The following is a 24,835-nucleotide window of genomic DNA, read 5'->3' on the forward strand; positions in this document are numbered from 1 at the left end:
TTTCTGATGTGCAATGTGGGGATTGTCATTAAATGTTGTTTTATGATACCTGTTTTATGTTCAATAAACATTTTGTTACTTTTTACTATACCGTGTCCAACCAGTGCCGTGAAAAGTCCCCACCAAAACCCCTTCCCCCCTTTCCCTGACCTAATCAGTGACAGACGTTTGGCCCCAAGCAGCCAATGTTGTCCTAATTATTTGGGTATTTTTGTTTTACACAATTGTTTGTAAAGCAGAGATAAATTTCACTGGACACACCCAGGCCTGATTACTGCCAGACCTGTTGAATCAAGAATTCACATAAATAGAAGCTGTCTGACAAAGTGAAGCTCGCTAACAGAGCACAAAAAGCCACACATGCCACAATCTAAAAAAATTCAAAGGACAGATTAGAAACAAAGTATTCCACATGTATCGGTCTAGGAAGGGTTTCAAAGCCATTTCTAAAGCTTTGGAACTCCAGTGAACCACGGTAAAAACCATATCCACAAATGAAAATAACTTGGAACAGTAGTGAACCTTCCCAGAAGTAACCAGCCTACAAAAATGACTCCAAGAGCATGACAACGGTTCATCCAGGAGGTCATAAAAGAACCCAGAACAACATCTAAAGAACTGCAGGCCTTACTTGCCTCAGGTAAGATCAGTGTCCATGATTCAACAATAAGAAAGACTGCGCAAAAATGGCATTCATGGGAGAGTTTCAAGGCCAAAGCCACTGCTGACCAAAAAGATCACAAAGTCTCATCTCACATTTACCAAAAAAACATCTTGATTATCCCCAAGACTTTTAGGCAAATATTTTGTAGAGTGATGAGACAAAAATTTTACTTTTTGGATGGCGTGCACAACTTTTTGGAAGGCGTTTACACTACAGCAATGTAGTGTAAACATACACTACATTGTATGTGTGGACATAAATATAAAGCCACCTCTACATTACTACTTTATAAAAATGACAAGCAATACCTGTGTTTCCGTTTCTTCTTCTGAGCGGTGCTCATTAGCTCTTTGGCAGGCACTTTCAGAATGAGTGAATCTTTAACAGCAAACTGAAAAACCTTAAAAAATAAAAAGTACAATTATATACAATTTCATCAATTATATACCACCTTTATCACTTCATCATATATGCTACGATCATCAGAGGCAATTGTTGGCTGTGCAAACAGTCATGAAATGCAGCCTAAGTGCACAGCTAGTGCTGGGCTTTGTTATGAAACAAACCAGAATGAACTGCACACTGAATCATAGAAGAACCCGTATTAAAAAATGGCCATTTGTAAAATAACTCTTTAAAAACAAAAACAAAATTGGGGGCCTGCCCAGCTACCATGCGTCAACATGGCATCCCAGACAGGCTCTCTGGACACAATTGTCGCCTCCCCGCCAGGGATCCCAGAGGTCATGCTGGCGATAGCCTCCTGTCAGAATGCCATAGCCACCTGCCAGACAACCCTCACAAACAAAATTGAGGCGGTGCAGTTATGGGACTTATCCGTCAGGATATGGACAATGTCCGTTCTCGCCTAACTATGGGGGAGGTGTGAGCAGGACACGTGGAGGACACGTGGAGGACACGTGGCGGAATATGATGGGGCCCCACCGCACACTGTAATCCAAACTGAAACACTGTAATACAGGGCCGAGGATGCTGAAAAATGATGCCGCTGGAATAACATCAGTATTATTGGCTTGGTGGAGGAAGCTGAGGGTAAAAACCCCACAGTATTTGTTGAAGAGCTCCTGCGCTCCCTCCTGCCTGTGGCCCAGTTGTCGCCATATTTCATCATGGAAAGAGCTCATCGCATGCCACAATAGCCAGGCCCACAAGGAGCCCCTCCACGTACCTTTAATACTACAGCTCCTTAACTTTAGGGATCGCAATGAGATATTGCGGGCAGCAAGACTGGCAGGTGAGATTCACCACAAGAATAATTGGCTGATGATGTTTTCTGATTTTTCTGTGGAGACGCAAAAACTCTGCAGGTCTTTTGACTCTGTTAAAGCCGCCCTCCATACCAGTATATCGTTCTCTTCCTGGCCAAGCTGAGAATTGTGGATGGAGAAACAAATAATGCAGCGGACTGGCTGAAATCCCTTGAATCAGCAGAACCTGGGATCTTATCCTACCTTATGCTTCCATTTATTTGTCTGGCAGCCTCTCTACTCTTGGTGATGCCTCTGGAGCCGGGGGAGTCAGTCTTTCTCAGTCTTTCTTTCGGGTTATAGAGCCTACCTTCAGGTGACAGACACTGGCACACCCAAGACAGGAAGTCCCATCCCCTATATAACCCCTCCTATACCAGGAGTACCTCAGTTTTGTAGCCAAGCAATAAGTATCCCAATATCCCCAAACAAGAGGGGCGGGAGCTCTGTGTCCCGTGATGTACTCCAAGAAAAGGATTTTACAGGAAAGCTGTTATAAAAATCCTATTTTCTTTCTCAGGACATAGAGCAGCATAGTAATTACTATGTGGGATGTCCTAAAGCAATGCCAATGAGGGGAGGGAGACACCATAAATAAGCCGGGTGCCATCAGACGTGAGGACCTAAACTGCAGCCTGCAGCACACTGCGCCCAAAAGTGATATCCTCATGTCTCCTTACATCCAACTGATAACATTTAGTGAATGTGTGGACTGATGCCCAAGTCGCAGCCTTACAAACTTGAGCCATGGAGGCCTGGTGATGCACTGCCCAAGAAGCACCAACCGCTCTAGTGGAATGCGCTTTAACTTTAAATGGGGGAACCTTCCCTTTCAAACCATAGGCTTGAGTAATGACTTGCCGAATCCACTTAGAAATAGTAGATTTCAACGCTGCCTGACGCTTTCTGGGCCCCTCCGGCAGGACGAACAGAACATCAGTCTTCCGAATCTGAGCAGTAGCCTTAAGATAGACTCTAACTGCCCTCACTACATCCAAGGAATGTAATGACTTTCCCAGCGCAGAACTAGGTTCTGGAAAAAAAGAAGGGAGAACCAGATCTTGGTTCAAATGAAAACTTGAGACGACCTTGGGCAGAAAAGCCGGATGAGGTTGCAAAACCACTCTATCTTATGAAGAATCAGATATGGCTCTAAAGCTGTGGCTGTAAACAGGAAAGGGCCGCCTATTCCAAAACCCTCCTGGCAGAGAATATGGCTACCAAGAATACCAATTTCCTGGTCAAAAGGACTAAGGGAATGTGGGACAGAAGTTCAAAAGGCTGTTTTTGTAGCGCAGATGGAACCAGATTCAAGTCCCATGGGCACACAGGGGTTTTAATCGATTAGCGAATGAGTAGCTAGTGGCCTTTGAAAAAAAATATCAACAAGGCGGAGACCTGCCCCTTGATGGTACTCAAGGCTAACTTCATGTCTACTCCTAACTGTGGAAAATCAAGAACCCTGCCAATGACATACAGTGCCTTGCGAAAGTATTCGGCCCCCTTGAACTTTGCGACCTTTTGCCACATTTCAGGCTTCAAACATAAAGATATAAAACTGTATTTTTTTTGAAGCATCAACAACAAGTAGGACACAATCATGAAGTGGAACAACATTTATTGGATATTTCAAACTTTTTTAACAAATAAAAAACAGAAAAATTGGGCGTGCAAAATTATTCAGCCCCCTTAAGTTAATACTTTGTAGCGCCACCTTTTGCTGCGATTACAGCTGTAAGTCGCTTGGGGTATGTCTCTATCAGTTTTGCACATCGAGAGATTGAAATTTTTGCCCATTCCTCCTTGCAAAACAGCTTGAGCTTGGTGAGGTTGGATGGAGAGCGTTTGTGAACAGAAGTTTTCAGTTCTTTCCACAGATTCTCGATTGGATTCAGGTCTGGACTTTGACTTGGCCATTCTAACACCTGGATATGTTTATTTATGAACCATTCCATTGTAGATTTTGCTTTATGTTTTGGATCATTGTCTTGTCTGCGTCCCAGTCTCAGGTCTTTTGCAGACTCCATCAGGTTTTCTTCCAGAATGGTCCTGTATTTGGCTCCATCCATCTTCCCATCAATTTTAACCATCTTCCCTGTGCCTGCTGAAGAAAAGCAGGCCCAAACCATGATGCTGCCACCACCATGTTTGACAGTGGGGATGGTGTGTTCAGGGTGATGAGCTGTGTTGCTTTTACGCCAAACATAACGTTTTGTATTGTTGCCAAAAAGTTCGATTTTGGTTTCATCTGACCAGAGCATCTTCTTCCACATGTTTGGTGTGTCTCCCAGGTGGCTTGTGGCCAACTTTTAATAACACTTTATGGATATCTTTAAGAAATAGCTTTCTTCCTGCCACTCTTCCATAAAGGCCAGATTTGTGCAGTATACGACCGATTGTTGTCCTATGGACAGAGTCTCCCACCTCAGCTGTAGATCTCTGCAGTTCATCCAGAGTGATCATGGGCCTCTTGGCTGCATCTCTGATCAGTCTTCTCCTTGTATGAGCTGAAAGTTTAGAGGGACGGCCAGGTCTTCTTAGATTTGCAGTGGTCTGATACTCCTTCCATTTCAATATTATCGCTTGCACAGTGCTCTTTGGGATGTTTAAAGCTTGGGAAATCTTTTTTTATCCAAATTCGGCTTTAAACTTCTCCACAACAGTCGGACCTGCCTGGTGTGTTCCTTGTTCTTCATGATGCTCTCTGCGCTTTAAACGGACCTTTGAGACTATCACAGTGCAGGTGCATTTATACAGAGACTTGATTACACACAGGTGGATTCTATTTATCATCATTAGTCATTTAGGTCAACATTGGATCATTCAGAGATCCTCACTGAACTTCTGGAGAGAGTTTGCTGCACTGAAAGTAAAGGGGCTGAATAATTTTGCACGCCCAATTTTTCAGTTTTTTATTTGTTAAAAAAGTTTGAAATATCCAATAAATTTCGTTCCACTTCATGGTTGTGTCCCACTTGTTGTTGATTCTTCAAAAAAATTACAGTTTTATATCTTTATGTTTGAAGCCCGACATGTGGCAAAAGGTCGCAAAGTTCAAGGGGGCCGAATACTTTCACAAGGCACTGTATTTATGAGGATGCCAGCTTTTGGCTTCACACCAGGCCACATATGCCTTCCAAACCCTGTAATATATAAATCTGGATGCTGGCTTTCTAGCATTAATCAGGGTAGAAACCACAGAATTTGAGAGCCCCCTCTTCCTTAGGATATGGGATTCAATAGCCAGACCGTTAAACTTAGGGTTCGTAAGGAAGGGTGGAATATTGGCCCTTGTGAGAGCAGATCCGGGCAAAGCGGAAGGGTCCCCTACCGACATCTTCACAATTTCTGTGTACCAGAATCTTCGGGGCCATGCCGGAGCCACAAGAATTACCGGTTTCCCCTCTAACCTGATCCTGCGAAGGAGTCGTGGCAACAGATGCAATGGGGGAAATGCATAAATTAGTGAGAACTGGTCCCATGGAAACACCAGCGCATCCATTCCGCAAGCGAGCTGATCTCTCGTCCCGGACACAAAATTGTCCTCCTTTGTGTTGAATCTGGACGCCATGAGATCCACATCTGGTGTCCCCCATCGCTGACATATGGCCAGGAAGATCTCGGGGTGAAGAGACCATTCCCCTGAAAATAGCTCTTGGCGACTTAGGAAGTCTGCCTGCCAATTCTCTATCCCTGGGATAAAGATTGCGGATATGCATGGGACACGACTTTCTGCCCAAGACATAATCCGATCCACCTCCTTTTGGGCCGCACGACTTCTGGTGCCGCCCTGGTGATTTATGTAGGCCACTGCCGTGGCATTGTTGGACTGTATCCTGACAGGGGAACCCTGCAATTTGGACGTCCATGCCTTCAGGGCTAAACATGCCGCTCGAATCTCCAGCAGGTTGATGGGCAGAGATTTCTCGGGGGCCGACCACTTTCCCCAGACTGCCCCCAGCTGAGAAGACTGGTATCTGTTGTCACCACTCTCCAAGAGATTGGAATGAAAGACTTCCTTTTTGCAGATTTTGGGGTACCAACCACCAACAGAGACTCATACTGTCGGAGAAAGGAACTTTGGGAAGTCTAAAGCTTGGACCTTTTTGTTCCAGGCGGACAGATAGGCATTCTGTAACTTCCTTGAGTGGAATTGGGCATATGGGACTACTTCGAATGAGGCCACCATCTTTCCCAATAGCTGAATGCGAAGACGAATGCATGGTTCTCTTTTTGCACTGACCAACTAAATCAGCTCTCTTAAGGAGGCGATCTTTGACTGGGGCAAGAAAATTCTTCTTTGGTCTGTATCTATGAGCAACCCTAAATATTCCAACCGCTTTACTGGTTGCAAGGCTGATTTGTCCAGATTTAGGACCCAACCCAGGGACTCCAGATACTTGACCGTGTTGTGCACAGCTAGATTTAGGCTGGCAACAGAGTGATCCGCCAGCAGCAGATCGTCCAAGTAGGCCATTATAGACACCCCTCGAGATCTTAAATTTGCCAACAGAGGAGCCAAGACCTTTGTGAATACTCGAGGCGCCGTGGCAAACCCGAAAGGCAAGGCCACGAACTGATAATGGCGCTGTTCCACCACAAAGCACAAAAGCCGCGAAAAATAGGTATATGGAGATACGTGTCTGATGACGATGGACTCTAGCAGTTCTCCCCCTTGCAGGGAGGAGGCTAACGAACGAATGGATTCCATCCGAAAGGACCTGATATTTAGGAATTGGTTTAGACCTTTGAGATCTAGTATTGGCCTGACGTCTCCATTCGGCTTTGGAACTGTAAAGCGGTCTGAGTAGAACACCCAAACCTTGCTCCTCTACTGGCACCTCCATGCTCACCCCTTGAGAAAATAGACAATCCAATGCTAGCAGGAGAGATCTTCTTTTTGCTGGATCCCTTGGAACGCTTGATATTAAAAAGCGAGGGGGAGGAAACTCTCGTAACTCCAGCCTGTACCCCACGGATATTGTGGAGAGGACCCAACTGTCCTGAAAAACTGAAGTCTTCCCCCCCACCTGACTAAGTGTGGGCGACTCTTCACAGTGTCGACTTGGGGGTTGGCTTGACAGGCTTACGGTTCCAGGGCTTTTTGTGAACCTGGGTATGCCCTTGAGCCTTTGCTCCCGTCGGAACTGTTTAGAGGCTGAAGTCTCGGGGACTGGAGAAGTGGGCCGCTTGAAAGAGGGGCCCCTAAATCTCTTCTTAACTGGCAAAAGAGTTCTTTTCCCACTAGAGATTTTCTGGATATACTTGTCCAGACTCTCACCAAACAATCGCTCTTCATGCAACGGAAAGACAGCTAGGAGCTTTTTACAAGGGGTCTCGGCCGACCAGTTTTTTAACCATAGTAGCCTACGCATGTGTACCAAAAGGAGCATAAGGCGGGAGAGGACTGATGGATTGAATCCTTAATGGCATCTACCGCGAAGCATAATGCTTTAGATAAATCGGCCAAATCCAGAGCCAGCTGAGCAGGAATATCTTTCAAAACCTGCTTCATCTGATCCTTCAAGGCTTGACAGATGCCTATAGCTGCTACTGCGGGCTGGACTACCGCCTCGGCCGTAGAAAAGGAAGTCTTCAATAACGTTTCCAATCTTTTATCCGTTGGATCCTTAAACATCTGTACATAGGAGGAAGAAAAAGTTTATCCGGATGCTCCCAATCCTGATAAATAAGTCCTTTTAAAAAAGAGGATGAACAGAAAAGGAGCAGCTAGTTTGAGGGGCCTTCAAAGAGCCCAAAGAAGAAACAGCGCTAGCTGCTGGTTCCGCCAGGGGCAATTTAAATGCTGAACGGACCATATCTGCTAGTGTCAGGGAATTCCTGTGAAACGTTTTGCACACAGACGTACACAAGCACATAGCCTTTGCCATAGAATGGCGAACAGGTGCACACAATCGCGGGTGCGCATGGGCGCGCACTCATGCGCAAGCACACGTACGAGCCCAATTCTCTTTGGCGCCAGACAGCCTATTTAAAGGGAGTCTGGGCTCTTGTGCTTTGCTGACTGATCTTCAGCTGTGTTCCTGAATCCTGCTCTGATCCTGTGTGTCCTCCCAGTATTTAGACCCAGCTTGCTCTTGACCTTGGCTCTGTGTTCTGTTCCTGTACTGTTGCCCATCTCTGACCCGGCTTCGTTCCCGATTCTGGCTCTGTCTATGATTTGGTTTCTCATTGCCCGCCTACTGACAAACCTGGCTATCCCCGAGACCTTGCTCCTGTCTATGTTCCTGGTTGCTGTTAACTCTCGGTTACCTGCCTGGCTATTACCTGTTCATGTTAAGCTCATCACAGTCTACTCCAGGCCGCTGAAGCCTGCCAAGCTGTTCTCTTGGGACCTCCTGCTCCAGGCACTCAAGTCCCTCTTGTCCTTCGGCTTCCTCTGTCTCACCTTCAGCGGAGACAGGAGATATAAGAGAGGCCGACCTCATCAAATCAGTCTCCCATCCGATCCAACCGACACAGAGTCTTTGTCACTTTTAGGTTCTTCTGCTGCTACAGATGTAGCCATTCAGACGGAGGTCTACACATCCAGTGGAACCTACCCTATTCCCGAACCCCGAGTGCCTATCCCCGAACAATTTTCTGGAGACAGCAGGAAATTTCAGAATTTTTCGAAATGCATGCAAGCTTTACTTTTCTCTCCTCCCACAATCTTTCTCCATGCAAGATGTCAGGGTGGGATTTGTTATATCCCTTCTTCTGGATGAGCCCCAATCCTGGGCCTTTCAGCTTCGTGAGCAACTTGACCCAACCCTAGCCTCTATGGACTCTTTTTTTCTCTGCCATGTCTCAGCTGTACGCTGACCCCTTTTGTAGGCAGACTGCAAAAACAAGAACTCAGCAAACTACAGCAGTGCCAGAGACCTGTGGAGGATTAGGTAACCAATTTCGCCTCTGGAGTACCGATACAGAGTGGAATCAATCAGCTCTTCATTACCAGTTTCGTCTTGGTTTATCTGACGCTATTAAGGATAAACTTGCCAGAGTGGAAGTACCCCCGGTTTTGGAGGACCTGATTAACCTTGTCATTTTAATTGACCGACGGTTACGGGAGCGCCAGTCTGAGAAAACCCACAGAGACTCTCCTTATCACAGATCCAAGAATGCCATTACCTGTCTTTCCAGTGACATGACTAGCTCATCCAGAGCTCCTTCTCAGAAAAGTTTTTTGAGACCCCCTCTGTCTGCGGCCGAACGCCTTTATCGCCAACACTCTGACCTCTGCCTCTACTGTGGTGATGCCGGTCACTATCTGCGAAGCTGTCCTGTACGGCCACACAAATCTCCTATTAACTGGATCCACACGATGCATCCACCTGGACCTGATCGGGTTCACCTAACCCTTCCTTGCCACCTACAATTTGCTGAGAAAACCATTTCTGACTCTGGTGCCTGCAGCTGCTTTGTGGACTCTAGTTTCGCAGCCCGGCACAATCTCCCTCTTTGTACCAAAAAACAAGGGTTCGTGGTGCACCTCGCTGATGGCTCTGGCATCAAGTCTGGCCCAGTGACACAAAAAATGGTTCCCATCCTCTGCCTTTCTTCTACCAGTCATCAAGAGTTCTTACGTCTAGATGTCATCTCGTCACCCATGTTACCCATCATCTTGGGTATGCCCTGGCTGAAGGCACACAATCCCAGCATCAATTGGCTTACAGGGGAGGTCCTTTTCTCTTCACCTTACTGCCTGGTACACTGTGTCCCGCAAGAGGTACGCACCACTACACCTCTCCTGGCCATCCAGTCTGATCCGGAAACCTCAAAACTTGTTCCTGCAGTCTATCACGAATTTCTCAATGTCTTCAACAAAAAGAACGTGGACTCTCTCCCTCCTCACCGGGCCTATGATTGCCCCATAGAACTGCTGCCCGGAGCCAAGATTACTTTCGGCCGTATCTACCCTCTTTCTGAGCCCGATATAGAAGCCCTCCGTCACTACATCGACAAAAATTTGGAGAAAGGCTTCATCCGACATTCCACATCTCCTGCAGGGGCAGGTATCTTTGTTGAAAAGAAGGATCATACCCTCAGACCCTGTGTGGATTATCGAGACCTTAACAAAATAAGGTCAAGTGTACAAGCGAGGGGTACAAGTGTTTTCAAAACTAGATCTGAGGGCGCATACAACTTAGTCAGAATTGGTAACGGGGACGAATGGAAAACTGCATTCCGAACACGCTTTGGACACTATGAATATCTTGTCATGCCATTTGGCCTCTGCAATGCCCCTGCCACATTTCAACATCTGGTCAATGACATTTTCCAGGACTACTTAGATTTGTTCGTTATCTACCTGGACGATATTCTTATATTAAAAACTTTTCCGGTATCATTGCTCCTGTCACCCAATTAACTAAACAGCATGCTTCTTTCAAATGGACTCCTGAGACTCAGGATGCTTTTGAAAAATTAAAAATACGTTGTTCACTTCTGCCCCCATTCTAAGACACCCTGACCCTGCTCTGGCCTACGTGCTCGAGGTAGACGCGATTGTGAACTATTAGCTATCAAAGCCGCCCTAGAGGAATGGCGCTATCTGTTGGAAGGGGCTGCGCATCCTATCCTTATTTTTACCGATCATAAAAACTTGGAATATTTAAGAACTGCCAAACGCCTAAGCCCCCGACAGGCCAGGTGGGCACTATCCTTTTCACGTTTCACTTTTCATCTTACCTTCCACCCCGGATCCTAGAACGGTAAACCCAATGAGCTCTCACACATGTTCTCTGTGTCGGCCCCAACCCCTGAAGCAGACACTATTTTACCTGCCAAAAACATTCTACTCCTACAGGCAGATGTGATGTCCCAAATCAAGGAGGCAGTTGCTAATTGTCCTCCTCCCCTGGATCTGCATCTTCAACCAAAGGATGAGCTCTTCTTCAACAAGGAGCACATTTTTATTCCTGAGCAGTTTAGGGTTCACATCCTCAAGAAATGCCATGACCACCCCCTTGCCAGGCACTTTGGAATTCACAAGACCTCTGACCTAGTGTCCCGTTCCTTTTGGTGGCCTGATTTATTGAAAGATTGTAGAGATTATGTCAGGTCCTGCTCTGTATGTCTCAGAAACAAGTCAGATCGTGCCAAGACCTGGAGGTTGTTAGAATCTCTTCCTGTACCTGAAAAACCTTGGAACATGATTTCCTTGGATCTTTCATTGTGGAACTCCCCCCCGTCTGAAGGATTCACCACCATCTTTGTTATAGTGGATCGTTTTTCAATAATGGCCTATTTTGTACCATTGAAAGGAACCCCCTCTGCCTCTGAAACCGCTTCTGTATTTGTTAAGGAGATCGTAAGATTGCATGGCATTCCATCAAGCATAACCTCTCAAGAATAACCTCAGATCGTGGAGTGCAGTTTACCTCCAAATTTTGGAGGGCCCTATGTAAAGCCTTGAGGATTGAACTATGTCTCTCATCTGCTTATCACCCGCAGACCAATGGTCAGACTGAAAGAACAAATCAGTCCTTGGAGCAATACTTGAGATGTTTCTCATCCTTCTCTCAGGATGATTGGTCCCTACTCCCCTTGGCAGAATATGCATATAATAATGTCCATTCTGCTATCAGTCACCCTTCTATGTTAATTATGGGTATCACCCTTCCTTTCTACCAGATGTACCCATGGAGTCTTCTGTACCAGCTGTGCAAGAGAGACTGGACTTTTTTAACACCAATAATCAACTCTTGCGAGAGACGATCCTAAAGTCACAGGCGGCTAACAAGAAATTTTTTGATAGGAAGAGAAGAGGGAACCTGAACTTGAAGCCAGGAGACAGGGTTTTTCTGTCCACAGCTAACCTAAAGTTGAAATGCCCTTCGAAACTTGGCCCACAATTCTTGGGTCCTTTTTCAATTAAAAAACGGATCAATCCAGTGGCTTTTGAATTATCCTTGCCAAGCAGTTTAAAGATTCATCCTGTGTTCCACATTTCGCTGCTCAAGCCTACGATCTCTAACCCCTTCCCAAATTGTGGCACTGAAGCTCCTGACCCACTACTGGTTGAAGGAAGTAAAGAATATGAGGTTGAGGCTGTTCTGGACTGTAGGAAGAGGGGAGTTCGGACTCAGTTCCTCATTGAATGGAAGGGTTATGGCCCTGAGGATAACTCCTGGGAACCAGCCTCTAATGTTCATGCTCCCCGGTTGATACAGGCCTACCTCCAGCTTCATCCTGAAAAACGGTCTCTTGTGGGCATCCGGAGGCTGCCCCTAAGGGGGGGGGGGGGGGCAATGTCAGGGAATTCCTGTGAGACGTTTTGCACACAGACGTGCACAAGCACCAGAGCCCGCATTTGCGGGTGCGCACACGTACAAGCTGTGTTCCTGAATCCTGTTCTGATCCTGTGTGTCCTCCCAGTATTTAGACCCGACTTGCTCTTGACCTTGGCTCTGCGTTCTGTTCCTGTACTGTTGCCTATCTCTGACCCGGCTCCGTTCCTGACTCTGGCTCTGTCTATGATTTGGTATCTCATTGCCCGCCTACTGACAAACCTGGCTATCCCCGAGACCTTGCTCCTGTCTATGTTCCTGGTTGCTGTTAACTCTCGGTTACCTGCCTGGCTATTACCTGTTCATGTTAAGCTCATCACAGTCTACTCCAGGCCGCTGAAGCCTGCCAAGCTGTTCTCCCGGGACCTCCAGGCACTCGTGTCCCTCTTGTCCTTCGGCTTCCTCTGTCTCACCTTCAGCGGAGCCAGGACAGGACATATAAGAGAGGCCGACCTCATCAAATCAGTCTCCCATCCGATCCCTGACAGCTAGAGATTGTATTAACAATTTTTCAGTCTGTGAGGCTGAAAATGGTTCCTCCAAAGTGGACTACTTAGAGTCAGAAACCTCAGAGTGCGCCTCTGCCTGCTCCTCTGATGGTATACCCAACTCCTCTGGGGAGAATTGCTCCGCTGTCAGAGACTCTAAGGCGGGAGAGGGGGACCTGGCACGCTTCTTCTCTGGTAGGGAGGATGCGATCAATGCCGCCAATCTCTGTTCCAAACCCCCCAGAGCGGAGGCAAAAACCTCTTCTGTCACATAAACAGGAGCGGGTGGGCTGAGGGCAGCCGCAGCACCCAACAACCCAGATGGCTCCCCTCGGGTGACTAATTCTGTCTTATGAGGGGAGGATGGGATCGCAGAAGCATAGCCCAGGTCCTCAGAGCCTGATGGAGAACCCTTAGGCTTTTTAGGATAATTCCAGAGCCTTTGGAAGGCATAGTCTCCAGCACAAAGCCGAGGTACTCTAGTGGCACCCTCTAGTGGTAATTTATAGGTACCGCAGTAAAAAAAAATCACCTTATTTACAGACTCTCTGATTTAAAACAGGCAAGACACAGTAGCTCAATGCAAGGCTCCCTGTAGAACCAAGTTCCCAGGGACCTCCACTTACCTTTCATGCCGCAAGGCTCTGCTGAAAAACAGATGGCCCAATCTTCACCCATCACGGCGGGCTAAGTCTTAAGACCTTCAGGGATCGGGGTCCATGGCTAGGAACACCACTCCCCTGGAACTGTACCGCATCCTGCCAGAAAAACATTTGGTCTGACCAAAGCACTGGAACCCAGGATCTAGCCCTCCTAAGAGGCATTACAGGCAAAACCTCGCTCTTCATAACCGAGGCCCGGGTACCGTCCACTTTGGCTATGAAGCACTTTGAAAGGATCCGGACACAGCTTGCTTAGGCCACAAGGGAAATATAAGCAAAGCTCTCTTGAAGTATATGATAATCGTGACCAACACCTAAGACACTGGCGAAAAAACTGAGGTAATCCCTGTATGGGAGGGGGTTATATAGGGTAGGGTTTTTTCTGTCTTGGGTGTGCCAGTGTCCATCACCTGAAGGTAGGCTCTATAACCCACATAGTAATTACTATGCTTCTCTGTGTCCCGTGATGTACAAGAAAGAAAATTCTTAGGTGGAACTCCCGATCCCCTCCCTCTGTAGTCTCTTAAGAAAAAAAGTCAATTAACTCTTCCTATGTACAAACTAACGTATGTCAATAGAAATTGCCTTAAGAATAATGAGCGAGTATGGCAGCCCTGGACCACATAGAGAGGGGATATACCCTGTGGATTCTGTTCCTTACAGGTTGGCTGCTATGGTCCCTCACATGCATACCTACCTGTTTCTGCTGTAGGGTGTTGTTAAAGTGTCTCCATGTCTTTTTTTCTTAAAGTTTACTTTTCGTTAGAGGTCTCTGCTCCTCCGACATTGTCAATGTATTTAATATAATAAAAAGGTAAAAAACTGCGTTTGCTATAATCAAATATATAAAAATCTAAATATTGTAGATGAACCCCTCTAAAGCAGCAATAAATGTGGGATAACACAGTAAGTATAAAAAGAAAAAATTACGCTAATGAGTCCAAAATATATGCTAGAATAATGAGTCCAATGGGTTAGGCTGGTATGAAGAGGCAAATAGATTTTCTTGAATCCTAAATCAAATCTTAATAAAAGACATGCTTACCAGATAGTAAGACAATATTGCAGGTGGCTATAGCCCAGCCCAGGCCTTTGGTCAGTAGAATAGCACTAATTCCTCCAATAATGACAAGTTCCAGAAGATGGGAAATTGACTCCACAACATAAGTAGATGATTAACCCAAAAAGAGAAAAAGAGAAAACATAGCGTGATCCTGCCAAAAATGATGACCCTGTGTCACGGTCTGGAGTCAGGCTCAGAGGCCAGTAGCTATAGCAGCAGAGCGGATATTCGGACAGGTCACCCTGGCTGATGACACGGGTTCACCTGAAGGGGGGGGGGGGGTCTAAGCACTAACCGGTATTCACCAGAGCTCCTGATGGTGGAGATGGGCTTTGCTGCGTGTTAGTGCCAGGTCACGGTCCTCAGGATAGCCCCACCAGGAGGTGAGCAAGCCAGGGTCCGGAAGCAGATATAACCAGGTAAGGATCAAGCAGAAGCGTAGTCGGGGAACGAGCCAAAAGTCGGTAACAAATAGTTGCAGGTTGGGATTCAGCAGAAGCGTAGTCGGGGGACGAATGGTAGCAAAGATCGGTCAGCAGCAAGAGAGACAAGAGCAAGATATTGGCTGGTGAGGGCACAATATTCCGGCAACCAGGAAGTGCAGGGACATGGCTTTTATAGGAAGTTCATGGGGGGAGCAAAGGGTTCAAGGATCAAGGCAAACAAGATCCAAGACAAGATCATTCAAGGAACTATCCGAAGAACTGTCCAAAGAGCTGTCCAGCATTCCAGGTGGCTCAGCAAGCAGAGTCACTTTCAGACACACCAGAGGTCCCAGGTTCAAGCCCAGGTCCTAACACCCTGTGACAGGATCAAATGATATGGAGTATGGAAAAGTGGATAACTGCCCCCAGTGATGATATAATACATAGGTGAACCACCACCACACAAAGAGTCTCCTTACCAGACAACAGATATTATAAACCTTAAGCAGGTGATGAACGACACCCAAATCCACCACAATGTGAACCACCACCATATAGGATATCCCCTTACCAGATTGAAGCAGCTGTAAGCATTGCTATTGTACACAGAAAAAAATAATTCACCCTCAATACGGGCTAATGGATGGACGGATGAATGCAGATTCTTCGCTGGCAAACCAAACTTAGTGGGACTCGTAAGTTAGGTAAGTACCCGAAAAAAGATTAAGGGACTAATAGTGTAATACATTCGGAGAATTTAATTGTATAAAAACGAATACACTTACATGTAGATACTATAAAAACAACATGTATAATGAAGCCGGCCAGCTTACAATGCAAAACTCCCTTCCTGCGAACGTGGTGACTTCAGTATGTACCCCCTCAGACGCGTTTCGTCATCAAAGACATTTTCAATAAGGGACGGGTAATGTGCTGAATCACCACAATAAATAGTACCATGCCTCGGTTTGAAAACCAGACATGAATGAGTCGCCGCCATCTTAGTTATTGGCAGACCTAGTAATACTGAACGTAACTGATTTGAGATTGCCCATTTGTAATCTAAACAGCGTGGAAATACAAACAAAATAACTTAATGATAACAAACCTCAGTCCGAGTCCCGGACATGAAACCTTAACCGCCATATAAATTATTGGCAAACCTCATTATCCAATATAAATCTCGCCCTTTTATAGCCAAGATATCGAATGGCATAAAAATGAATTGGAATTGAATAACAAAAACATCACATGTCCACTAAATTAGGATAACATGTATGTGAAAGAAAAAAGAAGTTGGTTTATTAATTAATTATAAGTTTATTGTACACTTGTATTTAATGTATTCAGATAAACACCCGCTTTGGGTGTAATTTATACCCTTTTTGGGTGATTATTTAGTATTTAACCACTAGCCGACCGCCCACCGCCGTTCTACGTCGGCAAGTTGGCTCGGCTGGGCGAGAGCACGTAGTATAACGTCCTCTCTCCCAGCCGCCACTAGGGGCACGCGCGCCCCCCGCTCGCCCCCGACTCCCGTGCGATCCCCGCCGGGCACACGCGATCGCTCGTTACAGAGCGGGGACCGGGAGCAGGGGAAATGCTGATCTTCGGTTCATACAATGTATGAACCGAGGATCAGTGTTTCCCCTAGTGAGGCCACCCCCCCCCACAGTAAGAACACACCCAGGCATACTTAACCCCTTCCCCGCCCCCTAGTGTTAACCCCTTCACTGCCAGTGGCATTTTTATAGTAATCCAATGCATTTTTATAGCACTGATCGCTATAAAAATGCCAATGGTCCCAAAAATGTGTCAAAAGTGTCCGAAGTGTCCGCCATAATGTCGCAATACCGAAAAAAAAATCGCTGATCGCCGCCATTACTAGTAAAAAAAATATAATAAAAATGACATAAAAATACCCCCTATTTTGTAAACGCTATAACTTTTGCGCAAACCAATCAATAAACGCTTATTGCGATTTTTTTTTATACGAAAAATATGTAGAAGAAAACGTATCGGCCTAAACTGAGGAAAAAAATGTTTTTTTATATAATTTTGGGGGATATTTATTATAGCAAAATGTAAAAAATATTCATTTTTTTCAAAATTGTCTCTCTATTTTTGTTTATAGCGCAAAAACTAAAAACCGCAGATGTGATCAAATACCACCAAAAGAAAGCTCTATTTGTGGGAAAAAAAGGACGCCAATTTTGTTTGGGAGCCACGTCGCACGACCGCGCAATTGTCTGTTAAAGCGACGCAGTCCCGAATCGCAAAAAGTACTCTGGTCTTTGGGCAGCAATATGGTCCGGGGGTTAAGTGGTTAAATTACGTCTAGTTCACGTAATCAATATTTTAGGGTTACATTTTTCGTTCAGCATTAGATTAATTAATAAAGTTCACATATTATTTAATTTACTTTACTCACTGGTCTATGCTGATACAATTTATTGTTCTTGAGTTTTTTATTTTATTTTTTCTTTCACATACATGTTATCCAAATTTAGTAGACATGTGATGTTTTTGTCTTTGTCCAGTACTTTAATTTAATTCCAATTAATTTTTATGCCATCCGATATCTTGGCTATAAAAAGGCGAGATTTATATTGGATAATGAGGTTTGCCAATAATTTATATGGCGGTTAAGGATTCGTGTCCGGGACTCGGACTGAGGTTTGTTATCATTACATTCTTTTGTTTGTATTTCCACGCTGTTTAGATTAGAAATGGGCAATCTCGAATGAGTTCTATTCAGTATTACTAGGTCTGCCAATAACTAAGACGGCGGCGACTCATTCATGTCCGGTTTTCAAACCGAGGCATGGTACCATTTATTGTGGTTATTCAGCACGCTACCCTGTCCCTTATTGAAAATGTCTTTGGTGACGAAACGCATCTGAGGGGGTACGTGCTGACATCACCACGTTCGCAGGACGGGAGTTTTGCATTGCCGTATTTAGGTTGAAGTTTTTTGTCTGTGTACGATATCAATGCCTGCAGCTGCTTCAATCTGGTAAGGGGATATCCTATATTTTCTTTTATCGAGTTCCTGTCACTTGTGTGGATATTTGGATCTTTATTGTGTGGATATCTGGATTTTTATTAAAACCAGTTTTACACTATGAGGAGCCCTCCCTTTTTTCTTCTCTCCTCTCCTATGGCTGGGAGTGTTTGAGCAATTACTACCAGGTTGGTTCCACATCAAACCACCCTCTGGACGCCAACATAATCTTAGGACCATCTCTGCCCAGGACTACTACCCTGAGGATATTCGGATCAGACAGTCGGTCTACCTAAGCCTTGAGGACCCTCCCACCGTACGGTGAGTTTGAGGGTCCACCTGTTCCGGTAAGAGTACCCACCTATTTTCTTACGTCCAGTATTAAGGATTACCTCTGAGGAGGAGAAAATATGTTTATCACATCTCTATAAAACATGGACAAATTTTTATATGATTGATTGTTTATCACATTTCTATAAAGCACAGACCAAACTTTATATGAACTATTGCCGACATCGTACTACCTGCCACGGTGGACTGTATCATTTTTGCACTTTCAATAAATATGTTCAATATTGATGATATCACACTACCTGCTACGGTGGATTGTATCACCATTGCACTTTTAGTGTATATGCTCAACATATGGTTGGTTCACCATCACTGGTGTATTAGCACAAATTTTTCACCATCACTGGTGTATTAGCACTATGTTTTAGAGATTTTTGTACTCACTTTTTATTATTGTTATCCAGCTACCTGTTTCTAACCATTTGCAAGGGAGGATTACATCATCATTGCATTCAGTGCAGATGGTTCATATTCTTATGCAGATGGTTTAACACATGGTTGGCTTTCCATATAGGTCTAATGGTATTCACTGTTCAAGGTTGAATGCCTACTTGATGGTAAGGTATACAATCATTACGGTAATAATACCTTGGAATTTTTGTCTATCGAACCTTGCATGGTTGATTTACACTTGATTTTGATCACTTACAAAACCATATAGTGGAGTGGAATACCTATTATTTGGTTTTTGGGAGCACCCACACAGGGTCCCCCATTTGGCGCTACATTGTTATATATATCCTATATGGTGGCGGTTCACAATGTGGTGGATTTGGATTCCGTTGTTCATCACCTGCTTAAGGCTTATAATATCTGTTGTCTGGTAAGGAGACTCTTTGTGCGGTGGTGGTTTACCTGTGTATTATATTATCACTGGGGACAGTTATCCACTTTTCCATACTCCATATCATTTGGTCCTGTCACAGGGTCATAATTTTTGGCAGGATCACGCTATGTTTCATCTTTTATGATTTGATTCAGGATTCAAGAAAATCTATTTGCCTCTTCATACCAGCCTAACCCATTGGACTCATTATTCTAGCATATATTTTGGACTCATTAGCGCATTTTTTTCTTTTTATATTTCATATAACCCTAATTATTTCAATTTCTGTATTCAACTACTGTACCATGCCTATGTTTCAATAAAGGAACATCCTGTTTTTGTTTTTGTTGCAGGCAAAATATATACCATCTTGTATCCTGCCCTCCAAATTGAGAATTTAAAGATTAACCAAAGCTACAATACCTGCTTGCATGTCTTGGTACCCATGAGTTTAGCAATAGAGCAGAAATTGTTGAAGTAAGTTCCATGGAAAACCCGAAATAGAGATTCCTCAGCTCCAGACCACTCCACTGGCTCACTGGGCTCTGAAACATCTGGCAGTTCTCCACTCCCACTTCCCTGCCTCTGCCTAGTGGGTGTTTGGCAACGTGAATTACCCTCTGAAAAAGAGATGTGTACATCAAAAGATGAAATAAAAAAAAATTGACTAGCCTGTAATTTCCATATCTTGGAGTACAGTACAGGACACTGGTTGGATATTCACAGACCCCAAGTTGTAGGGTGCTACCTTCAGGTGATTGGACACTGACAAACCTTTGCTGGACATGATCACTGGGCATACCCCTAAAACCCCACCGTATTCTGTGAACATTTTTTTTAAAAAGCACTGCAGAGTAACACAAGAACAAAGGTGAAGTTAGCCTGTCTCCTGTATTGCACTTCAAGATATGGAATTTATAGGTAAGCGAAAAAATAGGATTTTTTGTACTCACCGTAAAATCCTATTCTCTGTCGTCCATGGACGAACACAGCTTCCTTAAATCTTGACTTGTGGGTTATGTTCCTGTTCTTTAGGAGAGGACTAGGCAGAACATGTTAGGTATTTAAATACATGTTACTTTAAACAGAGTTGAACAGCCCCGCCCAGGAGGGCGGTCACTTCAGACATAACCAGCAGTGTAAAAAAAAACGAGGGTTGGGAACAGCAATCAAAAAACTAACTTCATCCCAAACAGAGCTCCTCAACTGAGGAGTTGCAACTTTAAACAGTCGCCTGCAAAACCTTGCTGCCGAAGGAAGCATCTGAAGATGCACTCACATCAACCTTGTAAAATTTGTGTGAACGAACGACCAAGTCACCGCCTTACACACCTGTGAGACAGACGCTTGATGTCGGAAAAGCCCAGGAGGCACCAATAGCCCTGGTCGAATGCGCCGTAACAGAAAAGGGAGGCGCCAGCCCCTTAAGGGCATAAGCCTGGATGACGGTCTGCCTGATCCACCGAGAAATGGTGGCCGATGATACCGCCAGGCCCTTTTTGTGGACCAGACACAGTCACAAACAGTGAGTCGGACCTCAGGAACGGTGCCATAGCAGACAGGTACACCCGCAAGGCACGTACCACGTCTAAGGTATGTAATGTAGCCTCTTTGGGATTCGACGGCCGAGGACACAAAGAAGGAAGTACAATGCCCTCATTTAGGTGAAAAGCTGAAACCACCTTCAGAAGAAAAGAAGGCTGCGGGCGTAGCACCGCCTTATCCTTATGGAGTACCAAGTAAGGCGACTTGCAAAACACGGCCGCCAACTCATAAAAACGCCTCACAGATGTAATGGCCACTAGAAAGACCACTTTCTAAGACAGTGTCAAGAGAAGCATTTCTCAGATGTTCTCAAATCCCATGGAGGAAGCGGTGGTCTAATTGGGGGAATCACATGTCGAACCCCCTGCACAAACGTACCCACTAGTGAATGTGTCGCCAAGGGTCGTTGAAAGAAAACAGCCAAGGCTGAAATCTGGCCCTTAACGGTGCTAAAGGCAAGTTTTTGATCCACTCCTCGCTGCAAAAAGAGCAGGACCTGGAAATCGAAGATGCCCGTGGACGCCACTCCATCTCCTCGCACATAGAGATGTAGGCCTTCCAAGTGGAATGGTAGATCTTCCAAAAAGATGACTTTCGCACCCTCAGCATGGTTGAGATGACCGAATCCGACAGACCTCGGGTTACTTAGTACCTAGCTTTCAATAGCCATGCGGTTAAAGCCAGCGACTGTAAAGCAGGATGAAGTATGGGACCTTGAGACAGAAGGTCCTCCCGCATTGGCAACCGCCAGGGCGCATCCGCCACTAGGTGCACAAGGTCGGCGTACAAGGGACGCTGGGGCCAATCTGGAGCGATTAGAATTACCGGGATCCCCTCGGCCTCTACTCTGCAGAGCAGACAAGGAAGCAACTTCAGTGGGGGAAATTAGCCGATACTGGCCCCACGGGGCCACCAACGCATCTGACGCGTCTGCCCAGGGATCTCTGGACCTGGTCACGAACCTCGACACCTTGCGATTAAATCAAGAAGCCAGGGGATCCACGTCCGGGGAGGCCCACCTCCGGCAAAAGAGTTGAAACACCTCCGGATTTAACGACCATTCCCCTTGATCCAGCATCTGGTGACTTAGGTAGTCCGCCTGCCAGTTTTCTACGCCCGGAATGTAAACAGCTGACAGCCGGCACGCTCCTTTCCACCCCCTGCAGGATGTGAGCGTCCTCCGATGCCATGTTCCCCCCTGATGGTTGACATAAGCCGTGGCGTTGTCCAACTGGATCCTGATTGGACGCCCTTGTAGCCTCTGCGACCACGAGGAGAGCCACAGCCTGATCGCTCAAAGTTCTAGTACATTGATCGGCAGGCGGGATTCGTGTGGAGTCCAGCGACCCTGGGCCGACTGGACCCCCCAGACTCCCCCCCCCAACCTGTGAGGCTGGCATCCATCGTGATCACAGTCCAATGGAAGGGACTGAAGAGCCGGGGATCTCAGCCACCAACTCAGAGAAGCCCTGACCAGGTGGCTTACCTGAACCTGACGATCCAGATACAATGACGATCTGTTCCTTTTGGACAGGATCTCCTTCTGAAACACTCTAGTGTGGAATTGGGCATACAGTACTGCCTCGATCCTTCGAGGCCTCCTGGCTACCATGAGGCCCAGGACTCGCATGCAAAAAACGGAGAGCAGACCATTTGCGGGATGCTAACAATTTCACCGCCGACTGGAGTGTCTGCAACTTCTCCAAAGGAAGGAGGACTTTCACCTCCGAGGAGTCCAGAATTAATCCTAGGTACTCCAGACGCTGAGTCGGTACCAAGACCGACTTCTGAATGTTCAGCACCCAATCAAATTCCTGGAGGGTCTGACAGGCTATAGACTCGTCCTCCTCTATTTCTGAGCCAGAAGCGGCTCTCAGAAGAAGATCGTCTAGGTAGCCCACGATAGCAATGCTCCGCTGTCTCAGCAGAGCCAGAATCGGGGTGAGCACTATTGGTGAGGACGCTAGGCCAAAGGGAAGGGCCACAAATTAATAGTGGTCTTCGCCGATCGCAAAGCGCAGAAACCTCTGATGCCTGGTGCAGATGGGGACATGCAAGTATGCGTCCTTGATGTCCAAGGACGCCAGAAAATCCCCCTGATGCAGCGCAGCAACCATCGAACTAATTGATTCCATCCGGAACTTTCGAACCCTTACAAAGGCATTGAGGGCCTTGAGATCCAAGATTGGACGGACTCCGTCCTTCTTTGGGACCACAGACAGATTCAAGTAGAATCCCTGAAACCTTTCTTGTATTGACACAGGTAAAATTACCCTGCACCTCAGTAAGTCCTATATTGCCCCCATTAAGGCAGTCTGACGAGTCGGGGAAAGAGGAAGATTTGAGGGAAAGAATCTGTGTGGCAGATAGGAAAGAAACTATCTTGTACCCAGAAGTGACCACCTTGCAGACACACTGGTTGGCGAGCAGGGAGGTTCACCGATTCGCAAACCCGCAAAGTCGTCCCCCCACCCATGAGTCGGGCGGGGGCAAAACTTCATGCGGTAGTAGTCTTGTTTGGCTTGCGCACCCAGGGATGCTTCTATCCCCCAGCTGGACCTTTGTCAGTCTGGGAGGATCTGCCTATGGGCCCTGACTGATGAAAATACCGCTTCTGCATGGAAAAGGAAGGTCCCAACTTACGGCGTGGCTCCTTCCCGTTAGGGGACTGAGGGAGAAGTGTGCTCTTACCTCCAGTGACATCCTTAATAATGTCATCCAGCGAGGTACTAAAAAGCTTCCCACCTTTGAAGGGCAAATCTGCCAGAGCTTTTTTGGATGCTTGGTCAGCAGACCAGCATTTCAGCCAAATCAGGCGGCGCAATACCACCGCAGATACAGAGGCTCTGGAGATCAAGGGGGCCGCATCCAGAGTGGCATCACAGACATACACAAGGCCCTGTACCAATTGGTCAGCCAGCCTTAGGCACTCTGGAGGAAGCTGATGCTCCTCTACTGTCTGTTGCAAAATCTATGCCCATTCAGTGAGTGTCTGAGACACCAAAGTCGCAGCCAATATAGGTCGCAACGCTGACCCCAGCATGGTGAACATGGAACAGCTCACCGCTTTGGACCTCCTATCAGTAGGGTCCTTAAACGCAGGGGTCCCCTCTACTGGGAGAGTGGTTACTTTATTTAACAGAGCAACTGGGGGGTCAACGATCGGAGGAGAAGCCCATTTTTTCAAAAGGCTCTCCTCAAAAGGATAACGGACCGCCATTCACTGAGGGACCACAAAGGACTCTGCGACCGTTCCCATTCCTTATCTATGAACTTATCAAAGAAAGACACATAAGGAAAAACTTTAACAGAGCGGTTCGCTTTGTGCGACCCAAATGAGACTGAGCCCTGTGTGGACGTCACAGCTGTATCCTCCAGCTTGAGAGAGTCCCTCACAGCATTGATAAGTGCACTCACAAGTGCCCTGTCTTGCGCTGACCTGGACGAGGGATCCTCCTCAGCGAGAAGATCCTGGTTCGCATCCTCTGATGGTCCAGAACCGGGGTCCTGTGCCGCAGCCAGGCCCGAATCTGAGTCAGAGCATTCCCCAGAAGATGGCGGGGGAGGGGGCGCTTCTTACCCCCCTTACGCCCGCACGCCACTTCCACCCTGGCAACAAATGACTCCAGGACTGCCGACAGCATATCCATGGGAACCGCATGTGCAAGGGCACGGTTGTTGGGTCAGGAATGCTTGGGAAAGCAAGGTCAGCCACTGACTCCATGTTGCCCACTGACAGCCCTTATGGATGTAGCCAAGACAAAAACATCCACCCTCCTATGCTGCACTGACTGGGGGGGTTACCCAGGGGACTCACCACCCAGTCAGAATCTGTTCAGCGCCGCTGCCCGCTCTCCTTTCACACACAGCGTGTGTCTGAGGAAACCCTGTGAAGTGAACTGCGCCGCTCGCGCCGTCCAGGAAGCTAGTCCAGCACAAGAGGCCAAAATCCACCCCAAAATGGCCGCCAAAACGCCTCAGAGAAAAGGGCGAAGACCACAAGAAAATTGCCGCCCGCAATGCCGAACTGCGTCACAGCCTGGCCACGGCAAAATGGCCGCCAATGGGAAATTCAATAATAAAGCACAGGCCACAGAGAAAATGGGACAGGCGCAACCAAAATGGCGCCCAAATACAGCGATGTGGACGAGAAGGCCGCGGTGGAGGCTTCCCACTAAAAGACTACCCCCCACAGAGAGCTGGCCTGGACACCCCCACAGACGATAACCGGGGCCTGAAGAGCC

The 24,835-nt window shown here is 46.6% G+C and overlaps 1 protein-coding gene across 3 annotated transcripts in view; it reads right to left on the bottom strand.

The window, feature by feature from the left end:
* The window catches only part of EZH1 (enhancer of zeste 1 polycomb repressive complex 2 subunit), a 394,387-nt gene that overhangs the window by 189,508 nt on the left and 180,044 nt on the right, over positions 1 to 24,835 (bottom strand). For all 3 annotated transcript variants that reach the window (XM_040329824.1, XM_040329823.1, XM_040329825.1), the window contains 2 exons: positions 19,470 to 19,666; positions 973 to 1,064 (listed from right to left, as the gene is read on the bottom strand). In XM_040329824.1, coding sequence (XP_040185758.1) covers positions 973 to 1,064; positions 19,470 to 19,666 — 289 coding nt within the window. The remainder of the gene's footprint in view (positions 1 to 972; positions 1,065 to 19,469; positions 19,667 to 24,835) is intronic.

This window comes from Rana temporaria, chromosome 12 (assembly GCF_905171775.1).
Source record: "Rana temporaria chromosome 12, aRanTem1.1, whole genome shotgun sequence".
NCBI classification, from domain to species: Eukaryota; Metazoa; Chordata; class Amphibia; order Anura; family Ranidae; genus Rana; species Rana temporaria.